Raw genomic sequence first — 22,606 nt, 5'->3', positions numbered from 1 at the left:
TCCTTTGAGATACTCTCCAAACTGTACATATCTTAATCAGTGTTCTTAAAGTGTGGTCTTTCTCCAGCTGCAGCAGCAGCAAGAGAACTTTTTAGAAAAGCAAATTCTCTGTGCCCCATATACACTACCAAATGTAAAATAGATAGCTAGTGGGAAGCAGCCGCATAGCGCAGGGAGATCAGCTCGGTGCTTTGTGACCACCTAGAGGGGTGGGATAGGGAGGGTGGGAGGGAGACTGAGGCAGGATGTATATAGGAAATCTCTGTACCTTCTGCTTAATTTTGCTGTGAACCTAAACTGCTCTAAACAATTGTCTCTTTAAAAAAAAAGACCACTCCAATTAAAATAAGAAAAAAAATCATATTATTGGGAAACTATTACAAAAACTGGTTGCCAAAGCGGTCAGAAATAAAGCACAATCAATTTATTTAGGGTTCAGTGAAAATGACCATGAATCTAGCATATATAATTTCAAAAATTTACATGAACATGATATTGATTTTCTTGATAAATTAAAATTGGCAATGTATATGTCATATTTAAAAGTTTTAGCATTTGAAACCTTATTAATAATTCAATTGCTAATACTCCATGGTGTCCCAAAATCAGAATTGGAAAATGTTCTAGTAGTGGTAGATTACTCGGCTTTCTAAATATACTTACTGGTGATCTGTTAACCTCCAGGACAAAATTATCAGGATTACTGTTTGTTGCTTGCAATTCTAAGGTTTCGTGTGTAGGATTATCTAAAGGAATTATCTGAGTGACAAACCTGGAAGGAAGAACAAAGCTAGTAAAGTTGTTCAATGATAATTTCACAAACTTGATGACTATTATGGGTTGAACTGCATCCCCCAAAAAGATATAGTAAAGTTCTAACGCCCAGTACCTCAGAATGTAACCTTACTTGGAAACAGGGTCATTGCAGATGTAATTAGTTAAGTTGTGGTCACACTGGAGTAGGGTGGCCCTTAATCCAACATGACTGGTGTCCTTATGAGAAGATGATGTGAAGACACATGAGAAGGCCATACGAGAAAGGAGGTAGAGATTGGAATGATACATCTACAACTCAAGGAACACCAAAGTTTGCTGGCAAGCACCAGAAGCCAGAAGAGCCAAGGAAGGATTCTCCTTTTTGGGTTTCAGAGGGAGCATGGTCCTGCTGAAACCCTGATTTCAAACTTCTAGCCACTCTAACAAGTGTGAAACAATATCTCAGTGTTTCCATATTGAAAGAGACCCCAACTACACAGAAAAATGTACGAAAATAGAGCCACACCAATGTGTATCATTAAGAATTTTAAGGATATTAGGTACAATTAAAGACCATGCAAACTTCGGAAGAGGAAAAAGATCCACAAGACTGGTTAGAAATACAGTAACTATCAAACATCTTTTAATATTATGCAACTTTAAATTATACACAGTATGACTTAGATAAAAAGTAGTTGTTTTAGAAGAACGTTAAAGAACAACAAGAACTTGAAAGAAAAAAGGCTAGCACTTTTAGGTAGAATGAAAAGAAACATGACTGTAAAATTGGTTGAGCCAAATATTTTCACAACACTGACTTACATTTATTAACAATTGTATATATATATATAGTTTATAGTTTTATATATATATATATAGTTTTCATATATTGGTATATATTTAAAACAAGAAAAACTTAAATCTAGAAATAAATTTGTAAATAACTTGTAGCAGACACTGTCGGTGCTCCACCTAGTTTCCTGCCCCATCCCCCAACTTCCGCATGCTTGCTGTTCATCTTCCAGCTGAGACTTTCAGATGATTGCCTTGGGATCCTGAAGTCCTCAGCCCTAGAGCAGAAGTGCCTGGGAGTTTATAGCTCATCCAGAGGAAGCTTATACTGACTAGTATGGGAGTTCAAAAGCCCAGAGTCTTGGCATCGAGACAAGACAAACTCTGAAATGTGATTTATGCTCCAAAGCTCTCCACAGGAACAGATAAAGTCTGGGACTGTACCTGCAATCACATCCTTGCTTAGCTTCTTCCCTTTGCTTATTCCGCTTCCCTCGTTCTCTTACTGGGATCACACCTCCTTAATAAATCACTTGCAGTGATGTTTTGGCTCAAGATCTGGCACTGGGAGAATTGAACACTCTTTTGGTGTGGTGAGGGAGAGACATTAATGAGAAGGCATTGATTTGCCCACTGGTACACGTACTCTTTAAAAGCAGGAAATGTGACTTGATTATCCCTATGCATCAGCGCCAAACTTGATGCCAGACATGTACTAGGAACTCAATCACATAAATATAAAGGTCATATTTCAAGGGCATATGGTATTAACCAAATGACCAAGTATTCTCAATTGCCCAATGCTTACCCTCTGCTTTGCCTTGACCAAACTTCAGTCAGCTTTCTATCTTTCCCATAGGCCCCTGAACTCTGCTTGTCCCCAAGCCTGAGCAAGCACCAAAAAAGTAAAATGCGCCTCCCTTCTGGGCTTCTCTTGGGAATCAACTGACCACGGCAAAACCCTTTTTCCTATCAGTCCCCACCGGTCATTTTCCCTTCCTTGTCCAGCTTTCCCTCCAAAGATTCTGCTTATTTCTGCTTGCCCCTCCTTTAGCCTATAAAAGAAAAAGCTTGCTCGGTTTGATATTGAGTAGCTTGTAGATTTCTGAGACGGGAATGATCTCCGAATTGCAATAGTAACCCGCCAACTATTTCAATAGTCCCTTTTCCTCCCTTGCGATAATCATTTTGAATAAAAGCCTCTCCTTACTAAGTCCTGACTTGTTTTTCTTTTCACACAAGTTTTCCACAAGGTTGTTTAAATACCAAACCTCCCTGGAGAAGAAAATCAATTACTAAAAACATATTTATGTCTTATTTTAAAATACTAAATGCATTATAACTATTCTTTTAGATAAACTTTTTTTTCTTCCATGAAATAATTTTATCTATTAAATAGAACTTACTTTCCAAGGTCACAATGTATTTCTGGCATTATGGTTGGTTTTGGTATGTCAGTAGTTACTTTCAGTAAATACCAGAACTCTAGAGCTGTATCAGGCTGAAAAATAATGCTGGTGGAAGAGAAATATACAAAATCTTGTCAGCAATTTAGTTTGTATGTAAAATAAATTTGGCAGAAAAAATAAATCCCAGATAGGTGGCTCCAAATACAACATTTGACAATTGTTCTGTGATACAGTCTACTCTTGTAGATCTATTTTTTTTTTTTTCATTTTTGGTGAGAAAATCACTTTGTATTCAAGAAAAAGTATTATCATTAATATCTGTTTAATAAATGCCTGTTGAATCAATGAAAAATGCTTAAACATAGGTGATTCAAATATCTTGCAGGAGCTAGAACAAGTAAAGTCCTGCATTTGAACTGTGGTTAAACCAAATGTAGTTTGTTGAATCGAACACACGTGCGTTTTCATGTGAAGGCTATCAAGTGACACACAGCTCTGGAGAGCTTCCTTTATCATCAGCACGTGCTCATCTTTGGGGAGACAGAGAGTGTGTGACAGTCTAAAAGTAAAACTAGGCTGGTATCCCAGCTCTGTCATCTTTTATTTGTACAGCCTTGAACAAGTCACTTAACTTTTTGAATTTCAATTTCATCATTTATAAAATGGGAACACTTATGGTTACTGTGAGAATTTTAGGTGTGTACGTATGTAAAATACATGCTCCAGTGATGATAACAGAGAAAGCAGTCAGTAAGTATCAGCCCAAAGTGTGTCTTTTAATGTATGCTGACAAAGAAAATCCAAGATTCGGTCTGTGTTCACAAAGCCTCTATAGTCACAATGCAGAGAGGAGATGAGCCCACGTTACTAATGGTAATCTAGCAAAATAGTGTCTTTTATATACATTATGGTCTTAATTTTCATGCTTCACATTATAAAAATGTTTATCCTTTAAAATTTCACAAATATATTTATTTATTCATCATTCATTAAAATAAGAATTATTCTAACTCTGAAAGCACATATAAACTAGCAAAAGACATTTTCATGGAGTAATGGAATGCAATGTACACACCAATACTAAGTACAGTCTTTAAAACTATAACAAATAAATTGGATATTACTGTTAAAACAAAGAAAGTTGATTATTTTACTATAAACTGAGTTAATCGTGAGCATAGAGGCTATGTGCTTGTGTGTGTGTGTGAGAATACATAGTGCAAAGTTTTTCATAATTATGCTATAAGAACACTCATTGCACTGTTAATATATGTGTGTGTGTGGGTGTATGTGATTTGCATTTAATTGAGAATATAAGATATAAATGAATTTTTATCATGAAAATTGAAAGTTTAACCCCTAGTCCTTACAGAATCATTTTCATTTGGTGCAACCCAGAAAAATACGGTTAACAAAAAGTGAAGTGAAAGAGAGTATGTAAGGGGCAATTTAGGAATTATTTAACTTGATATTCTAATAAATAATATCTTTGCATTAAAGAAAACAATGGTAATTCTCAATCAGTACATTTTACCAATGCATGGTATTAAACAAAGCTAAAACTATGAGCGAGTGTAATCTCAATGATTATACCATGCAAAGAAATAATTTTAAAGGTTAATTTCAAAGGATCAACAATAAGTATAATGCCACACTCAAACCATACCTTTCTTCTCTATAGCCTGTAGTTGCTGGAGAATACCGTACAACACAGTTGAGAGAATCTAGTGGAAATAGTACAAGTTCCTTGAGTCCACTAACTGCACATCTAAGTGAATAAGTTTCTCTTCTGGATTAAAGAGACGTATTTCAATACAAACACTCTCCTAGAATTACATAAGAAATATAAAATTAGCTCTTAGTGTCAGCACAGAGTCATTGTCCTATGGAAGCCGATAAAACAATGGCCAAATGTATAAAAGTTTATTTTCTCCTTGACCCACTACTGAATGTACCTCACTCTCTTTTAATCTCTTATATATTTTCTTCGTTTAGCCTTGCTAAATGGTGACAATATTTTTTTCAACAACAAAGAGTCCAAGAGATCCACCTAGCTAAATGCTAAGGAAACTGCAAAATTACATTTAAAATATATTCGTCTTCAGTACCATTATTATTATGAGGTCTGTCTGTCAATGTTTCTTCTTGCTGTGGTACTCAGACTTATCATCCGTAGAGGTTGCTAAAATATAGATTACTGGCCCTCTTCCTCAAAGATTCTGATTCAGTACATCTGGGATGGGGCCCGAAAATTTATCTTTCTAAAAAGCTGTGGCTGCTGCTGCTGATTCCGAGTAGCTCTGTACATTAGTATCAAGTTCTAGAGACAATCTGAACTAAGAAGTCAAATTATGCTGATGACATGACTACCTTCCTGTTTAGATTCCTCCCTTCTGTCTGGTTTCTCCTGTCCTGCCTCCCGAGCTACATCCACTCAGCCATGGAAGGCACACTTCACGTTCCAAGACATTTCCTGATTCTCATTCTGAACCATTCTGGCTAATGACTTATATCTTTTTCTAAAAATTTTATTGAAGTATAGCTGATTTACAATGTTGTGTTAATTTCTGCTGTACGGTAAAGTAATTCAGTTATACATATATTATTTTTCATATTCTTTTCCATTATGGTTTATCACAGGATATTGAATATAGTTCCCTGTGCTCTACAGTAGGACCTTGTTGTTCATCCATCCTGTATATAATAGTTTGCATCTGCTAATCCCAAACTCCCAATCCATCCCTCTCCCATCCCTCCTCCCCTTGGCAACCACAAGTCTGTTCTCTATGTAGTGACTTATATCTTATCCCATTACAGCCATGATCTCCACTACAGTAAAAGCCATTAATTGAAGCAAATGTGTCAAAGGTGATTAAATAAACAGGACATATCTCAATCTTAACAAAGACCAATTGTCTATAATGCCTTAACCTAATTAAATGGAGAATGTTGGACATTTTAGTAATAATTTAAAGTTGGGTAATGGATGTACTTTGGGACATGGAGCTATTTTGAAATTTATCAAATCACATTACAGGAGCTGGTGGGGACAGGTGGTGATGGGGAGAGAGTTATTCACACAACGTATCTTCAAGATAGACATTACAGCTTTGTCCATGAACAAGCATTTGCTTCATTACCTCTGTATAAATAAATGAGTGGATAAGTATTATATTTTAGGGGGATGGAAAAAGCATTTAGTGTGGTGAACATCATCTGGCAAGGAAAGATGGAAATCAAGGATATACACAAGTTTATAATTACTAGACGAGAGTAGATATCATTTACTACAAATCAGATTTAATTATGAATGCAATTGAAAATGGCCATCTACAATAGTTTCAGGAGATATTAGAATCATGGATTCCTAAAATAAATGGCCATTAAATTCCTACAGTAAAATAGCCATGCTCATAATTATAAAGAAGGAAAAATAAGATATAACATGCAAAAAACTCCACAGTGGCATTACATCACAAAATTTACTATTTCTTAGGCAACCTGACATATTTTATAAGACTGTTGTAGAACAGAGCCTCCTAGGAAGTTTCTGAGGGTCAAGCAAATCAACAACTAACCCAAAGGAATATGCCATGATAACAAATACCAACCACCATATATTAGCCTAGAAACTTTGCCCAGGTCTTTGGACAGAAAATTGAAATGAGACATCTTGGACTAGATATGCGTCCTGGTCTATTACTCAGATATTCTTCAGATAAAGTGTCAGTTTAAGACACTGCTACAGCTTTTTTTTTTTTTTTTACTTTTTGGCTGCGTTGGGTCTTCGTTGCTGCGCACAGGCTTTCTCTAGTTGCGGTGAGCGGGGGCTACTCTTTGTTGCGGTGCGCGGGCTTCTCATTGTGGTGGCTTCTCTTGTTCCAGAGCACGGGCTCTAGGCACACGGGCTTCAGTAGTTGTGGCACGTGGGCTCAGTAGTTGTGGCTCGCGGGCTCTAGAGCGCAGGCTCAGTAGTTGTGATGCATGGGCTTTGTTGCTCCGTGGCATGTGGGATCTTCCCGGACCAGGGCTCGAACCCGTGTCCCCTGCATTGGCAGGCAGATTCTTAACCACTGTGCCACCAAGGAAGTCCTATAGCTTCTTCAAAGTAGTAAAAATGCTAAGATCAAAACCACTGATTATCAGAGTAATTCATTTTTATATCACCATCAGCTCATATACACATACTACTGAAAAGGAAGTTTCACAAAACAGTCCCTACTCTTACCACATGTGATTTCTATGATCTATTCTATTCTACTCTACTCTATTCTAGTCATCTCTTTAAAAAATAATGCTCATTTTGACCCAGTCACATTTTGAGACCTGTACATTGAAAAACTCTGGTCTAAAAAGGAAAAAAAGTCCTGGAATATGGAATTGCTTTATGTCTTATCACATGTAAACTATGAACACAAAATAAAACAAAACCACTTTAAAGCTACTGTTTCCTCTGTGAACTACAAGCCATATAACAGAAGCATGCTTTGTGTTACAAATGTGTGATGACATTCTACACAGTTGGCCAAATCTCTTGGGAAATGTGGATGGCAGCTAAGGGGCACCTCTGTCACAGCTCCTCCTTGACACATCAATTGCAAGTATCACTACCTGATCATTTCACTCTTATCCAGTAGGACTGGATGCCCCCTCAAAATTCTTCACAGAGCAGCCTTCCAGAGAGCAATCATCAATTGCTTACCAGCACTAAGTACCACGGCAACCTCTGGAGAATCCCTGCAACCAAATTCTTTGGAGTCTTGAAAATAGCAACAGACTCAATAGAAATGAATATTTCATTATACTAAAATGACTGAAGTTTCCAATTAATTGTTCTGTACTCCTACCATGGTAAAATATATATCAAATTAAACTACAGTATTATAAAAAATAATTTCTAACTTTCATTATGGTTTGAATATCATTTTCTTCAAAGTTTAAACAGATAAAAATCCCTAAATGATACCTTTCATATATGGTATTGTATAAATAATTTCTATTAAATACCCATCTGCCAAAATAATGTCAAAATTAATTTGGACAAGATTAATTTTACAACTAGATTTCTTAAGGCCATAAAAATTAGATATTTCTTTAAATATCTGATGCATTCAGTAAGTTAAAGAAAAGAAATTTTTGTCATTCACCATTTTACAAGATGATCAAAATTTGTAAATTTATTCTTGGAACACCTCCTTTGTGTTATCTACGTAATCCAGAAATACATAACTATTTTGAGTAAATAACATACAAAACAAAATGTATAAAAAATTACTCTGCAAAAATGGTTAATAGTCTTGTTGCCTAAGGTAGCCTACCACCCCCATTCCATATTTTGATAAATAACTTATTCAATAGGAAGTACAAAGTCAGTTAAATTTCTGTGAACTTGATATATTAAAAAAGTTTGAAATAATGGGCTAGTATATATCTTGCCAATGGCATTTTACTCCACTTTGATGAGTGGATTTTTTTCAGTTTATGTTTAGAATTAAATATAAATCAGTTTTGACTGATTTTTTTTTTGAAAAATAGTAAAATAGTAATGACTGTATATGGTGACTTCAAAAGTTGTCTTTCATCTTCACATGGCCTCTTTTAGGTTCAATGATAGAGAGTATTCCTTCATAAGTTGTCTAGTATTTTTCTCTTGATTGTACTTAAGGAATATTTTAGCTAACATAATGACTGTTTAGAGAAACTGCTTCCATTTTTCACAATCCTTTGTAGAGAGACCAAATTGGGTATATTTAATCCTGTGGAATATAGGTAAAGATTTTAAAGCATGAGAACATTCATAAGATGCTGAAATTTAGACTACTGAAAAAGTTCAAATACTCAGAGAAGTCTGGAATACTATTTTAAAATATGTACAAACAATTGTACTGAATTTTGTTAAGTTATAAACCTTTTCAGAGGGAATTTGACTATCTGTGTTCATCTTAAAACAAATATAAAATATTTTTGGCATCTAAATACATGCTATATGTTTATTATTTTCTTAAAATAGAAGAAACATTTTGAGAGATTTAAAAACATAAATTAGATCAGGTCATTCCCTTCTTCACACCCTCCAGTGGCTTCTAATTGCACAAGGAATAAAAACTCTCATCTTGCCTTTTGAGATCCTACAAGATGGTGTCCTATAGACCCCTCTGATTGCAAATCATACCTTTACCATTTCTGTCCAAGCTCCAGCCTCACAAGCCTCTTTTCTGTTCCTGGAGTGCCTGGGCTCCTTCCTGGTAGGTCCCTTCCCACCAAGCTGATTTTGTCCCAAGGGCTTATACGTTGGTTAGTCTCTCTACCTGGTTGTACTGCTTCAGTCTTTGTGTCATCCTCAATGAAACCCTGGACTATTTTCGTTTGTAGAATTATCACTGTCTAAATTCATCTTGTCCATTTATTGTCATGGTAATGGGTTCACCTGGTGAACTAAACTTAGTGGAGTGTAATCTGAAAACGGTTTCTCTCCCCCACTGCTGCTCTCCAAACCAGGCAGGATCTCCCTTTCCCCACTCCTGTTGTTATCTTAGGATGGTTCGCAATGCTAGAGCAGTCTCACTGTCAGATATGTAAAGAAATACAAAATCAATCAACACTTTCATCTCACATCCAACGAATACTTTTCCTGATTTCTCTCCCTGGCACACCGTCCCCACTTCCAGGACTATCTAGTGATTTTTCAGACCGCGTGTGAAGAAGAAGGTATACATGATCTGTTCTTTTCAATTCCCTGCTCTGACTTCCTCTCCTCCTGCAATCACTGTGCTAATATGGATCCTTCAGGTTACAGGATGTAGATGGGATGAGAGGTAAAAGAACAAAGGCCATTTGTTTAATTGATGCTGGGTGATCTTCTCCAGCTGACTTTCTAGGTCCCTCTTTCTTACTCTTTCTAGCATTACCCCCATGTAGACTCTTCTGGGTTCTTCTCACTCTAGTAGAATGTACCTTGAGGCAGATTCTTTTAAAACAGTCTAAGCCCAGTCTCCTTCCATAGAGTAAAATCCATTTTGATCCAGAAGGTCTTATCATGTGTCAGTGGAAGTGTAGCTGCTTTCACTCTAGCCATTTTCCCTTTACATACGGTCCAATCTGTGGGCAGGAACTCACCAAAATCTAATGGGCATTAAACTGTCAGTTTCCACTCCTTAAAGAAAACACCGCCACTCTCTTTGTGTTCTGGCCGTGGCATACATAGGCTAGAAAGTGGATGATAGGCTAAAGATTTCTCATCTCCCTAGACACAGCAGAAATATCATTTCTCCAGCAAAATTCTGTGCTCCCCTTCATAATATAAAGATATCATTGGGTAGCAGCTATCCAATCAGAGGTTACACTTCCCAGACCCTCCTGCACCCAGGCATAGCTGTGTGACTAGATCACCCCAATAGTATGTGAGTGGAAGTGATGTGTGCCACTTCTATGTGACTAGCGGGAATTCTCTCCTCTCTTTTCTCTTTCTCCACCAATGTGCAAGAACCTTTGAGTCCCTAAAGGATGAGGGATTCACCATATGGGAGGAATCTGAATCCTGGGATCTCAACATGGAGGACGCCAGCCACTAACCAGGAACAAATGAACCAGACTGTTACAATTATTAAAAACTTTGATTGTGTTAAACCATTGAAATTCTGAAGTTTGTTATATCAGCTAGAGATGCCCTAACTTTTACGTTTAGTGAGTCCTAAATAAATGGCAAAACCTTTCACAGCATGGAGAAAGAATTATTTATAGTTCTCAGGTTTGTATTTTACTTGACAATCTAAGACAACAGAAAAACTTCACATAGAGTATCCCATTTCAATTTTATTTTTGTTTCCTCTCTAACTCAACTAAAATATTAGCTCCATGCAAACAGGAGCCTTGTTTGTATTGTTCATCACTTTCCTCAGCATCTAGAATAGTGCCAGGGATACCAGAGACAATAAATATTCATTAAATAAGAAAATGTACAATTTGTAAGAGGCTTTAATGTTTGTATATAAATCTAGTTGTTAATATGTCTAATATTCTGGATAATCACAACACTGAACTAAATAATACAGCAAAAACACTGATAAAATCTGACTCAGGAGGAGTTTAAAAATATCAAGTTAACTCAGGCTGACCTCTTTCATGAAAGTTATTGGGAAAGAACAGCTGCCTCAGATGGGAGAAAGACACTGGGTTAACTTTATCAGTTGGTTGCTGGTTCACACCTTCTCTGAACAGGAAAAATTTAATTCACTGAGTATTTGTACTGAAAACTTCATCAATTCCTATTCTTAATGGGTCACAGAAAATGAAGATTATTATTATTTTTGCCCATAAAAGCCTAACTGAGTCGATGACAATTCAATATGCACTAGCAGGAAGTATTTTTCACCATATCTTCTCCTAGAAGATAATCATGAGTTCATTATAAAAGGATTATTTCTGAGGTCCAAAAGCACAATAATATTAATTTAAATAAGGCATATTATTGAGGAATTTTAATTTTATTCAACTTGAAAACATTATCAAGTCAATAAATAAATTGTACCAAAGGGGATTTTGAAGTGTACCATGCAATTCAGAAGAAGTGATAACTATAATCTGTCCTAGTAATTTTTCTAAATTGAAAAGTCAGTGCTAGTAGTTCAGGACTCAGAGGAATCAGGTAGACAGCTGTAAACTACAAGCACCATTGTCATTCCTCTGCTACTGCCATCTACATGTCACTGTGTCTATGGAAGTCATGCCTCACATCCCCCCTCACCAACTCCAGTCCTTCGCCATCCAATCTGAGTCATACGGATTGCAGAGGTGCAATCAAAGTGGGAGATAATTCCAGACTGGGAGTGATGTGGGGTGAGGATGCATTGATAGACACTGAGGAGTTGTGAAAAAGCCAGAAACTCCTGCAGAGTCTATAGGTTTGTTCACGTGTATTCAGACATTTCCCACAACGTTGAAGGGGGAAAAACTACGAAAAGCAGTGACAAATAGAAACATGTCTAATTACAGGGGCAAATACCTAGGAAATACCCTCCTGCTTAGCCTGTTTAATATAGGCTCTCTCTCTCAAGATATAGATATAGAGGGGACCTTCAAGATGGCAGAGGAGGGCTTCCCTGGTGGCGCAGTGGTTGAGAATCTGCCTGCAAATGCAGGGGACACGGGTTCGAGCCCTGGTCTGGGAAGATCCCACATGCTGCGGAGCAACTAGGCCCGTGAGCCACAACTACTGAGCCTGCGCGTCTGGAGCCTGTGCTCCGCAACAAGAGAGGCCACGACAGTGAGAGGCCCGCGCACCGCGATGAAGAGTGGCCCCCGCTCGCCGCAACTAGAGAAAGCCCTCGCACAGAAACGAAGACCCAACACAGCCAAAGATAAATAAATAAATAAAAATTTACAAAAAAAAAAAAAAAGATGGCAGAGGAGTAAGACATGGAGATCACCTTCCTCCCCACAAATACATCAGAAATACATCTACATGTGGAACAACTTCTACAGAACACATACTGAACGCTGGCAGAAGACCTCAGACCTCCCAAAAGGCAAGAAACTCCTCACGTACCTGGGTAGGGCAAAAGAAAAAAGAAAGAACAGAGACAAAAGAATAGGACGGGACCTGCACCAGTGGGAGGGAGCTGTGAAGGAGGAAAGGTTTCCACACACTAGGAAGCCCCTTCGCGGGCGGAGACTGCGGGTGGCGGAGGGGGGAAGCTTCGGAGCCACGAAGGAGAGCACAGCAACAGGGGTGCGGAGGGCAAAGCGGAGAGATTCCCGCACAGAGGATCGGTGCCGACCAGCACTCACCAGTCCGAGAGGGTTGTCTGCTCACCCGCCAGGGCAGGCGGGGGCTGGGAGCTGAGGCTCGGGCTTCGGAGGTCGGATCGCAGGGAGAGGACTGGAGTTGGCGGCGTGAACACAGCCTGAAGGGGGCAAGTGCACCACAGCTAGCCGGGAGGGAGTCCGGGAAAAGGTCTGGAGCTGCCGAAAAGGCAAGAGACTTTTTCTTGCCTCTTTGTTTCCTGGTGCGTGAGGAGAGGGGATTCAGAGCGCCGCTTAAAGGAGCTCCAGAGATGGGCGCGAGCCGCGGCTATCAGCGCGGACCCCAGAGACGGGTATGAGACGCTAAGGCTGCTGCTGCCGCCACCAAGAAGCCTGTGTGCAAGCACAGGTCACTATCCACACCTCCCTTTCCGGGAGCCTGTGCAGCCCGCCACTGCCAGGGTCCCGTGATCCAAGGACAACTTCCCCAGGAGAATACACGGCACACCTCAGGCTGTGGCAACATCATGCTGCCCTTTGACGCTGCAGGCTTGCCCCGCACTCCAATTATGACTACAGTAGCCCTCCCTTTCCCCAGCCTCTGAGCAACAGGGCCCTAATCAGCTGCTGCTTTAACCGCCTCCTATCTGGGTGGGGAGCAGATGCCCTCAGGCGACCTACACACAAAGGCGGGGCCAAATCCAAAGCTGAACCCCAGGAGCTGTGCGAACAAAGAAGAGAAAGGGAAATCTCTCCCAGCAGCCTCAGGAGCAGAGGATTAAATCTCCACAATCAACTTGATGAAGCCTGCATCTGTGGAATACCTGAATAGACAACGAATGTTCCCAAAATTGAGGTGGCGGACTTGGGGGCAACTGTAGACTTGGGGTTTGCTGCCAGTGACTGATTTGTTTCTGATTTTTATCTTTATCTTAGTTTAGTTTTTAGTGTTTGTTATCACTGGTGGATTTGTTTATTGGTTTGGTTGCTCTCTTTTTTATTTTGTTATTTTTAAATTTTATTATTATTTTTAAAATTTTATTATTAAAAAAATTTTTGATTTTATTTTATTTTTTTTCTTCCTTTTCTTCTGAGCCGTGTGGCTGACAGGGTTGTGGTGCTCCAGCCAGGTGTCAAGCCTGAGCCTCTGAGGTGGGAGAGCTGAGTCCAGGACACTAACCAGCAGAGACCTCCCGGGCCCAAATAATATCAATCGGCGAGAGCTCTCCCAGAGATCTCCATCTCAACACTTAAGACCCAGCTCCACCCAAGAGCCAGCAATCTCAAGTGCTGGACGCCCAGTGCCAAACAACTAGCAAGACAGGAACACAACCCCACCCATTAGCAGAGAGGCTGCCTAAAATCATAATAAGTTCACAGACACCCCAAAACACACCACTGGAAGTGGCCCTGCCCACCAGAAAGACAAGATCCACTCCCACCCACCAGAACACAGGCACCAGTCACTTCCACCAGGAAGCCTACACAAGCCACTGAACCAACCTTACCCACAGACACATAGACCAAAGGAACAGAATTGAGAGCACAGAAATAAACCCATGCATATATGGTCAATTATTTGATAAGGGAGCCCTCAGGGGGGGAAAATATTCTTCGTAATAAATGGTGTTCATCACTCCCAAACTCATACTACGAGGCCATCATCACCCTGATACCAAAACCAGACAAAATGTCACAAAGAAAGAAAACTACAGGCCAGTATCACTGATGAACATAGATGCAAAAACCCTCAACAAAATACTAGCAAACAGAATCCAACAGCACATTAAGAGGATCATACACCATGATCAAGTGGGGTTTATCCCAGGAATGCAAAGATCCTTCAATATAAGCAAATCAATCAATGTGATACACCATATTAACAAACTGAAGGATAAAAATCATATGATCATCTCAATAGATGCAGAAGAAGCTTTTGACACAATTCAACACCCACTTATGATAAAAACGCTCCAGAAAGTAGGCATAGAGAAAACTTACTTCAACATAATAAAGGCCATATATGACAAACCCACAGCCAACATCGTTCTCAATGGTGAAAAACTGAAACCATTTCCACTAAGATCAGGAACAAGACAAGGCTGTCCACTCTCACCACTATTATTCGACATAGTTTTGGAATTTTTAGCCACAGCAATCAGAGAAGAAAAAGAAATAAAAGGAATCCAAGTCAGAAAAGAAGAAGTAAAGCTGTCACTGTTTGCCGATGACATGATACTATCCACAGAGAATCCTAAAGATGCTACCAGAAAACTACTAGAGCTAATCAATGAATTTGGTAAAGCAGCAGGATACAAAATTAATGCACAGAAATCTCTTGCATTCCTATACACTAGTGATGAAAAATCTGAAATAGAAATTAGAGAAACACTCTCATTTAGCACTGCAACAAAAAGAATAAAATACCTAGGAATAAACCTACCTAAGGAGACAAAAGACCTGTATGCAGAAAACTATAAGACAATGATGAAAGAAATTAAAGATGATACAAACAGATGGAGAGATATACCGTGTTCTTGGATTGGAAGAATCAACAGTGTGAAAATGACTCTACTACCCAAAGCAATCTACAGATTCAGTGCAATCCCTATCAAACTACCAATGGCATTTTTCACAGAACTAGAACAAAAAATTTCACAATTTGTATGGAAACACAAAAGACCCCCAAGAGCCAAAGCAATCTTAAGAAAGAAAAACGGAGCTGGAGGAATCAGGCTCCCTGACTTCAGACTACACTACAAAGCTACAGTAATCAAGACAGTATGGTACTGGCACAAAAACAGAAATATAGATCAATGGAACAGAATAGAAAGCCCAGAGATAAACCCATGCACAGATGGTCACCTTATTTTTGATAAAGGAGGCAAGACTATACAATGGAGAAAAGACAGCCTCTTCAATAAGTCGTTCTGGGAAAACTGGACAGCTACATGTAAAAGGATGAAATTAGAACACTCCCTAACACCATACACAAAAATGAACTCAAAATGGATTAAAAACCTAAATGTAAGGCCAGACACTATCAAACTCTTAGAGGAAAACATAGGCAGAACACTCTATGACATACATCACAGCAAGATCCTTTTTGATCCACCTCCTAGAGAAATGGAAATAAAAAAATAAATAAACAAATGGGACCTAGTGAAACTTCAAAGTTTTTGCACAGCAAAGGAAAACATAAAGAAGACAAAAAGACAGCCCTCAGAATAGGAGAAAATATTTGCAAATGAAGCAACTGACAAAGGATTAATCTCAAAATTTACAAGCAGCTCATGCAGCTCAATATCAAAAAAACAAACAACCGAATCCAAAAATGGGCAAAGACCTAAACAGACATTTCTCCAAAGAAAATATACAGATTGCCAACAAACACATAAAAGGATGCTCAACATCACTGATCATTAGAGAAATGCAAATCAAAACTACAATGAGGAATCACCTCACACTGGTCAGAATGGCCATCATCAAAAATCTAGAAATAATAAATGCTGGAGAGGGTGTGGAGAAAAGGGAACCCTCTTGCACTGTTGGTGGGAATGTAAATTGATACAGCCACTATGGAGAACAATATGGAGGCTCCTTAAAAAACTAAAAATAGAACTACCATACGACCCAGCAATCCTACTACTGGGCATATACCCTGAGAAAACCATAATTCAAACAGAGTCATGTACCACAATGTTCATTGCAGCTCTGTTTACAACAGCCAGGACATGGAAGCAACCTAAGTGTCCATCGACAGATGAATGGATAAAGAAGATGTGGCACATATATACAATGGAATATTACTCAGCCATAAAAAGAAACAAAATTGAGTTATTTGTAGTGAGGTGGATGGACCTAGAGTCTGTCGTACAGAGTGAAGTAAGTCAGAAGGAGAAAAACAAATACCGTATGCTAACATATATATATGGAATCTAAAGAAAAATGGTTCTGAAGAACCTAGGAGCAGGACAGGAATAAAGATGCAGACGTAGAGAATGGACTTGAGGACTCGGGGAGGGGGAAGGGTAAGCTGGGACGAAGTGAGAGAGTGGCATGGACTTATATACACTACCAAATGTAAAATAGATAGCTAGTGGGAAGCAGCTGCATAGCACAAGGAGATCAGCTCGGTGCTTTGTGACCACCTAGAGGGGTGGGATAGGGAGGGTGGGAGGGAGATGCAAGAGGGAGGGGGTATGGGGATATATGTATATGTATAGCTGATTCACTTTGTTATACAGCAGAAACTAACACAACATTGTAAAGCAATTATACTCCAATAAAGATGTTAAAAAAAATTTAGATATAATGATATATTCATATCTACCTGCATATATATATCTACCTATATATGGAGAGACAGTATCTATCTTTCTATCTATCTATGGCACAGCTATATATATATATTTGATTTAACATAAATAGGCCGTGAGATTTTTAAAAAATCCTATTTAAGAATTTTTCACAACTTGTCAAGATAAATTCAAGGCAGAAGGCTATTTTTTGCTACTTCAACATTTCATGAGGATCAAAAATTTCAATAACATGTACAAATACTCATGATATATTATCTTTAACACAGAAAAAAATAAAGAATATAAAACCTGAAGGAAGGAAGAAAATACATAAAATGAAAACCTCAAAATACAGTTTTTATATGATGGAGGCTAAAATTTTAAACTGAAAACTTATTGGAAATGGTTGGCAACTGATACATGTTGTTATATTTGATACCAAGTGGATTAATGGTGTTTTTAACTCTGCTTCTCTCTTACTAACTTGTGGAGATGTTTCTGGGCCTCACCATTAACAATATAATGAATTTAATTGAAGGTTGATTATAGAATGAAAAAATACGTAAAGAAATGGTCATGCAATTTTCACTGACAAGAGAACAAATATTATGAAGGCTATGACTGACCTAAAATTTAAAGCCTATAAGGTTTTATTCACAAACTTAAGATTTGTTTTCAGCTCATTGCTGTATATTGAAATTACTGACTGTCAATGGGAAGACAGTAGATTATGCTCATCATTCTGCCACCCCCAAACTATATGATACACAAGAGATTTTTGTGTTCAAAGAAACTGGAATAGCAGCTATTACCCATTAAAATTTCCAAGACAGTAGTGGTCATTTTGTAATGTATAGAAATATCAAATCCCTATGTTGTACACCAAACAAACAAACTCAAAGAAAAAGAGATCAGATTTGTGTTTACGAGAGTCAGAGGGTGGTGGGAGGGGCAAATGGATGTAAGTGGTCAAAAGGTACAAAACTCCAGTTATAAGGTAAATAAGCACTAGGGATGTAATGTACTACCTGACAAAGATAATTAACACTACGGTATGTTTTATAGAAAAGTTGTTAGGAAAGTAAATCCTAAGAGTTCTCATCACAATGAAAACACTTTTCTTCTTTTTCTTTTTTTTTTAAGGAATATGAATATTTATTAAATCTCCAGATTGGCAAGGGTCTCCATGTTTAACAGGGAAAAAATCACGTAGGAAAAGAGCAATTTGTTTGATTACTTATAAAAGCAAAACCTAAAATTTAAAGGCAAATTCACACAACTAGAAATATAAATGCCCAATAATCATACAGAGAGAACAATGATCAAGGTCATTAATAAGCAAAGAATTAAAAGCTCATACAGGATTCCACTTTCACCTATTATTGTGGGAGTTAGGGTGTTTTGTTTGTTTTTAAGGTTTGTACACTCTGTATGCTTGTTTGCTTTATTTTCAGTTATACAAATCTTCTTTTTCTTTTATTTTGTATCTATATGAGATGATAGATGTTCACTAAACTTTCATAATGTATGTAAGTCAAACCATTATCCAGTACACCTTAAACTTATACAGTGCTGTATGTCAATTATATCTCAATAAAACTGGAAGAAAAAAATTCAAAAAGACATCCTAAATACTTTACACAAAAGAGAATGGACTACTATCAACCAGTTGTTGTTTATTATAAATATAACCTGATATTTGGAACCTGCTGTAAGAAGTAACCAAATTTATGTGCCTCGAGGATGTAAATATTTCTTACAAAAACCCTATTTAAAGAGATTCTAACCATTCATTCATCTCTAGGGAAGGTGTGGAAATTGAGTTGAATGTAACAAAAGCTGAGATACAGATGGAAAATCAGAGAAGACTTAGTGTCTTGAAACCTTCATTGCCACATCTGATGATCTAAGGATTAAGTATAGTATTTCTCAAAAGTTTAGCAAACACAGCAAATGCAGTCAAAAATATTAGGAAACTATATATAGGTGTGGACAGCCATTTTAGTGTACTTCTGAAAGTATTCAGAAAGCATGTTCTTCAAGAAGTGCACAAAGGTTTATTTGATGGGATTATTTAAAACAACCCATACCATCTCCAATGACTAAATCTTCGTGTCCGAAAGTTACAGAGCTAACAAGTTTTCACCTTAGGTAATTACTATTAGAAAGGTGGGAAAACTTAGTAACTTGGCAACATCACTGTCATTGGTAGCCTATTTGGGCAGAGTTACTTGAAAATGACTCCCCTTCTCCACCAACTTCTGTTGAAAGTGCACATTTAATTAGTACAGCACATCTGCCTGTATTCGCAAAGAGAGCAATCTAGCATCTGATGGTGCTAAGTCTTGCTCCTTATTAGTAAGGAAGCCAATGTCTCCCTTTTTGAGGTGCCACCTCATGGTCCCAATTTCTCCTGGACCCATTTAAAATTTTTTTTTTCTCCTGTGTCCCGATAAAGAGATAACTATTGTACTCAAGCAAAATTTGCCGCCTCAAAATGTCTCTTTGGCATGTGGATTATTTCAAACTGAAACCAATCAAAGCCCAAAAGACTCAGGAAGGAACTCTGACCTTCCCCCTAACTGCCTAAAAGAATGTAGAGAGAGGACCTATTCCAGGAAGGGAGCTATCACCATAGACTAGTGTGAACTAGGTGTGTAGACAGGAGAAACCTAGCAAAGTCTGTTTGTTAAAATTTCTCTCTGTGTCCCATTGTCTCTGCATGGCCCAGCCAATACTTACTTACCAAACATTTGCTTTTCTACCTTCATGTGAATGTCCTTCCTCCTCTGAGAAGTCCCAAAACACTACCCTTAACATCCTCTTTTGTCTATAGCTAAAGATGCAAGTGGTCTCATAATTAAAGTTATGTCATTTAAAAATAATCTTTAATAAAGATTTTATTCTGCAGTGATAACAGGGTCACGGAAATAGGACATTTCCACTGAGTGAAATGATCCTATCATCATCCCATTAAATAATTTTCTAGGTAGAAGAGAAAGCTTTGGCAAGTGGCACTTGAGTGCATTTCAATAGTTTAACCATCCATTTTCTATGCCTCAATGGAGATTTACCCAGAGATTAGGTGAGCAAATAATTGATTTACAGACAGAAATAATTTATTTTCTGTTGGAGCGAAAGTTGAAGATTCTAAATAATCATTCTATGAAGAAATTCATCTGCGTATTTAAAAATGAAAATAACCATTATTTATCATAAGTTTAAATATTTGATTTAAATAAATGAGTACTAACAATTGAAAATTAATTAAATCAAAATGTGATTAATAACAATATTGTCCTCATATTTTATTTAAATGAAGACTCAATATTTGACTTTATCAAATAATTCTGGACATGGATTTAGTAATACTTTAATAATTCACATAAGACAATCCTATTCTTTGTCACTATTATTTAAAACCCCAAATCTATGCCAGTTGCTCGAAATATATTTCAGAGTGAAAGGCCTGCTATAGAAACTAGGAAGAATCAATACTGAAAGAGTCCAGAGAGCACAATCCTGCTTTTATCAGATGTGTGAGGAAAGCATGTAGGCTAAGGTTAATTTTGCTCTAGTAATTCTTGAGACATGCAGGTAAAATGCTTATTGGGGCAGCCACTATGATACCATTGAACTAAAAGATGTTTTCTATAAGCATTTAAGATGCATTTTACTGGATTTAAAATAAAATTGCTGTAATTTGAAAAATTTATCCCAAAATGCTCATTTAATATAGATATTTTTTAGGAATAGCAATTTAGGTTTACAACAAATGCCCCAAATATTTGCGAAAAGGAGCCTATGAACAATTAATGGGGCTCTTACCAGAGCAATACATTTCACTTCAGTAGTGTTTAAGGGTGGTCCAGGAGCACTATGGATCTCAAGATAATACCAGATTTGTAAATTGCTAATAGCATCATCTGAAAAAAGAAAAAAACATAGCACATCTTAATTTAGGTTTCAGAAAACCATATTTAACATAAAAATTTGAGAAACATGAATTAGATATCATTTTCAAACTCTTTCTGATGGACTCATTTGTCAAGAGAGCTGTGAGGAAGGTGAAAAGCTGATTGCATCACAGTTTGTGAGCAATAAGAGAAGCCCCAGCCTGCCTGGCCATGAGAATGGGCTGTGAAAGCTCCCTGCCTCGTGCCTGCCCCGTAACTCACTAAGTTCCCCACAAAAATAAGAGTGTTTTACTTTTAAGGATTAGTATTTCAAAAGAAATAACTAATCTTTCCCCCTTAATTCCCAAAGTATTCACATATTACACGTAGAAATATCTAACTATGGTATTACAATATACAAGGCTACATTTCCAGTACCATAAAAATTTAGCCTAAGGAAAATATCAGAAACAGTTCATGAAATTTCTGGTTTTTTGGGAGTGTGAAACAGGATCCTAGCAATTTAGCCCAAAAAAAGCTGAAATGGGGTATGGACTGTTTAAAAAAAAAAAAAAAGGAGGAGGAGGAGAAAAAGGAGAAGTGGGGGAGGGGGAAAAGAAAAAGAAGAAGAAAGAAAGAACTGGCCCAAGGTGGAGCCACTTGCCTCTGGGACAGTAAACCAAGACTTGTTTCAACCTCTCCCGGGAATTGACTTTTTGCAATTTCCTGGTCAGCTCTAGTGAGGTAACCTTGCCTGAAACAATCCTTTCTTTTGTTCTGCTATTAACCTCCTTGTTCATACCCCACCCCCTCCGCCAGCATTTCTATAAAACCTGGGAGTAGCTTTCTATTTGCTAGATGGGATGCTGCCTGATTAATGAATTGATGAATCAGGCCAATTAGATCTTCATATTTACTCAACTGAATTTTGTTTTTTAACAGGACTAAGCGGTGAGAAAGTAATGTTTACATCTGGGTTTTCCAACTTTTTTTTTTTTTAAAAACAGGCCTTTCTGCTGCCGGTGATGTCCAAAGTCACACCCTTAAATCCTGAAACCAGAACCCTGGTCAACCATAAAAGCCCTGTGTAGCAGGGTTTGTACTGGCATCAAACCCACGTTTTTTTCTATTTGTTCTCATCTGCTCAGCTTCTCAGTTTGATATTCTTTATTCTTTATTCTCCAATGTTGAGCTAGATTACATTTTAAGATGACCTTCAGTTTCAGTTAATTGTTTGCATATCGTATCAGTACTGTCAAGTTTTAAAGATTCCAAGAACTGCAATGTTTGATTAACTTACTTAGGTAAATCACTAAGCCTCTCTGGGCCTTAATTTCCTTATCTATGAAATAAGGGGCCCAGACCAGTGCAGTTCTCAGACTCTCTCTTCTGAAAAAGTGTTTTGTTTTGCACTGCATTGCAATGCATTGCATTGTATTATGTTGAATTACTGAATTACATTGAATATATTGAATTGTATTGCATGGCTCAAATAATTGGCTCAGTAAGTCCAAAATCTGCAGGTTAGTCCAGCAGGTTGGAGACCCAGGGAAGAGTTGGAGTTCAAGTCCAAAGGCAGTCTACCAGTAGAATTCCTTTTTGCTCTGCGGAGGTCAGCCTTTGTTCTATTAAGACCTTCAACTGGTTAGGTAAGACCCACCCACATTATGGAGGGCAACCTTCTTTGAAAGTCTAAAGATTTAAATGTAAT

At 37.8% G+C, this 22,606-nt stretch overlaps 1 protein-coding gene across 1 annotated transcript in view; it reads right to left on the bottom strand.

The window, feature by feature from the left end:
• CFAP47 (cilia and flagella associated protein 47) overlaps positions 1-22,606 on the bottom strand; it is a 486,133-nt gene that overhangs the window by 121,222 nt on the left and 342,305 nt on the right. Inside the window, 5 exon segments of the mRNA XM_061178124.1 lie at positions 664-772; positions 2,955-3,062; positions 4,624-4,714; positions 4,717-4,783; positions 20,828-20,925. Of these exon segments, the coding sequence (XP_061034107.1) occupies positions 664-772; positions 2,955-3,062; positions 4,624-4,714; positions 4,717-4,783; positions 20,828-20,925 (473 nt within the window).

This window comes from Eubalaena glacialis, chromosome X, assembly GCF_028564815.1.
Source record: "Eubalaena glacialis isolate mEubGla1 chromosome X, mEubGla1.1.hap2.+ XY, whole genome shotgun sequence".
Classification (NCBI taxonomy): Eukaryota; Metazoa; Chordata; class Mammalia; order Artiodactyla; family Balaenidae; genus Eubalaena; species Eubalaena glacialis.
Note: the sequence above shows the minus strand (reverse complement) of the source record. Positions and strands in the feature narration are given on the sequence as shown.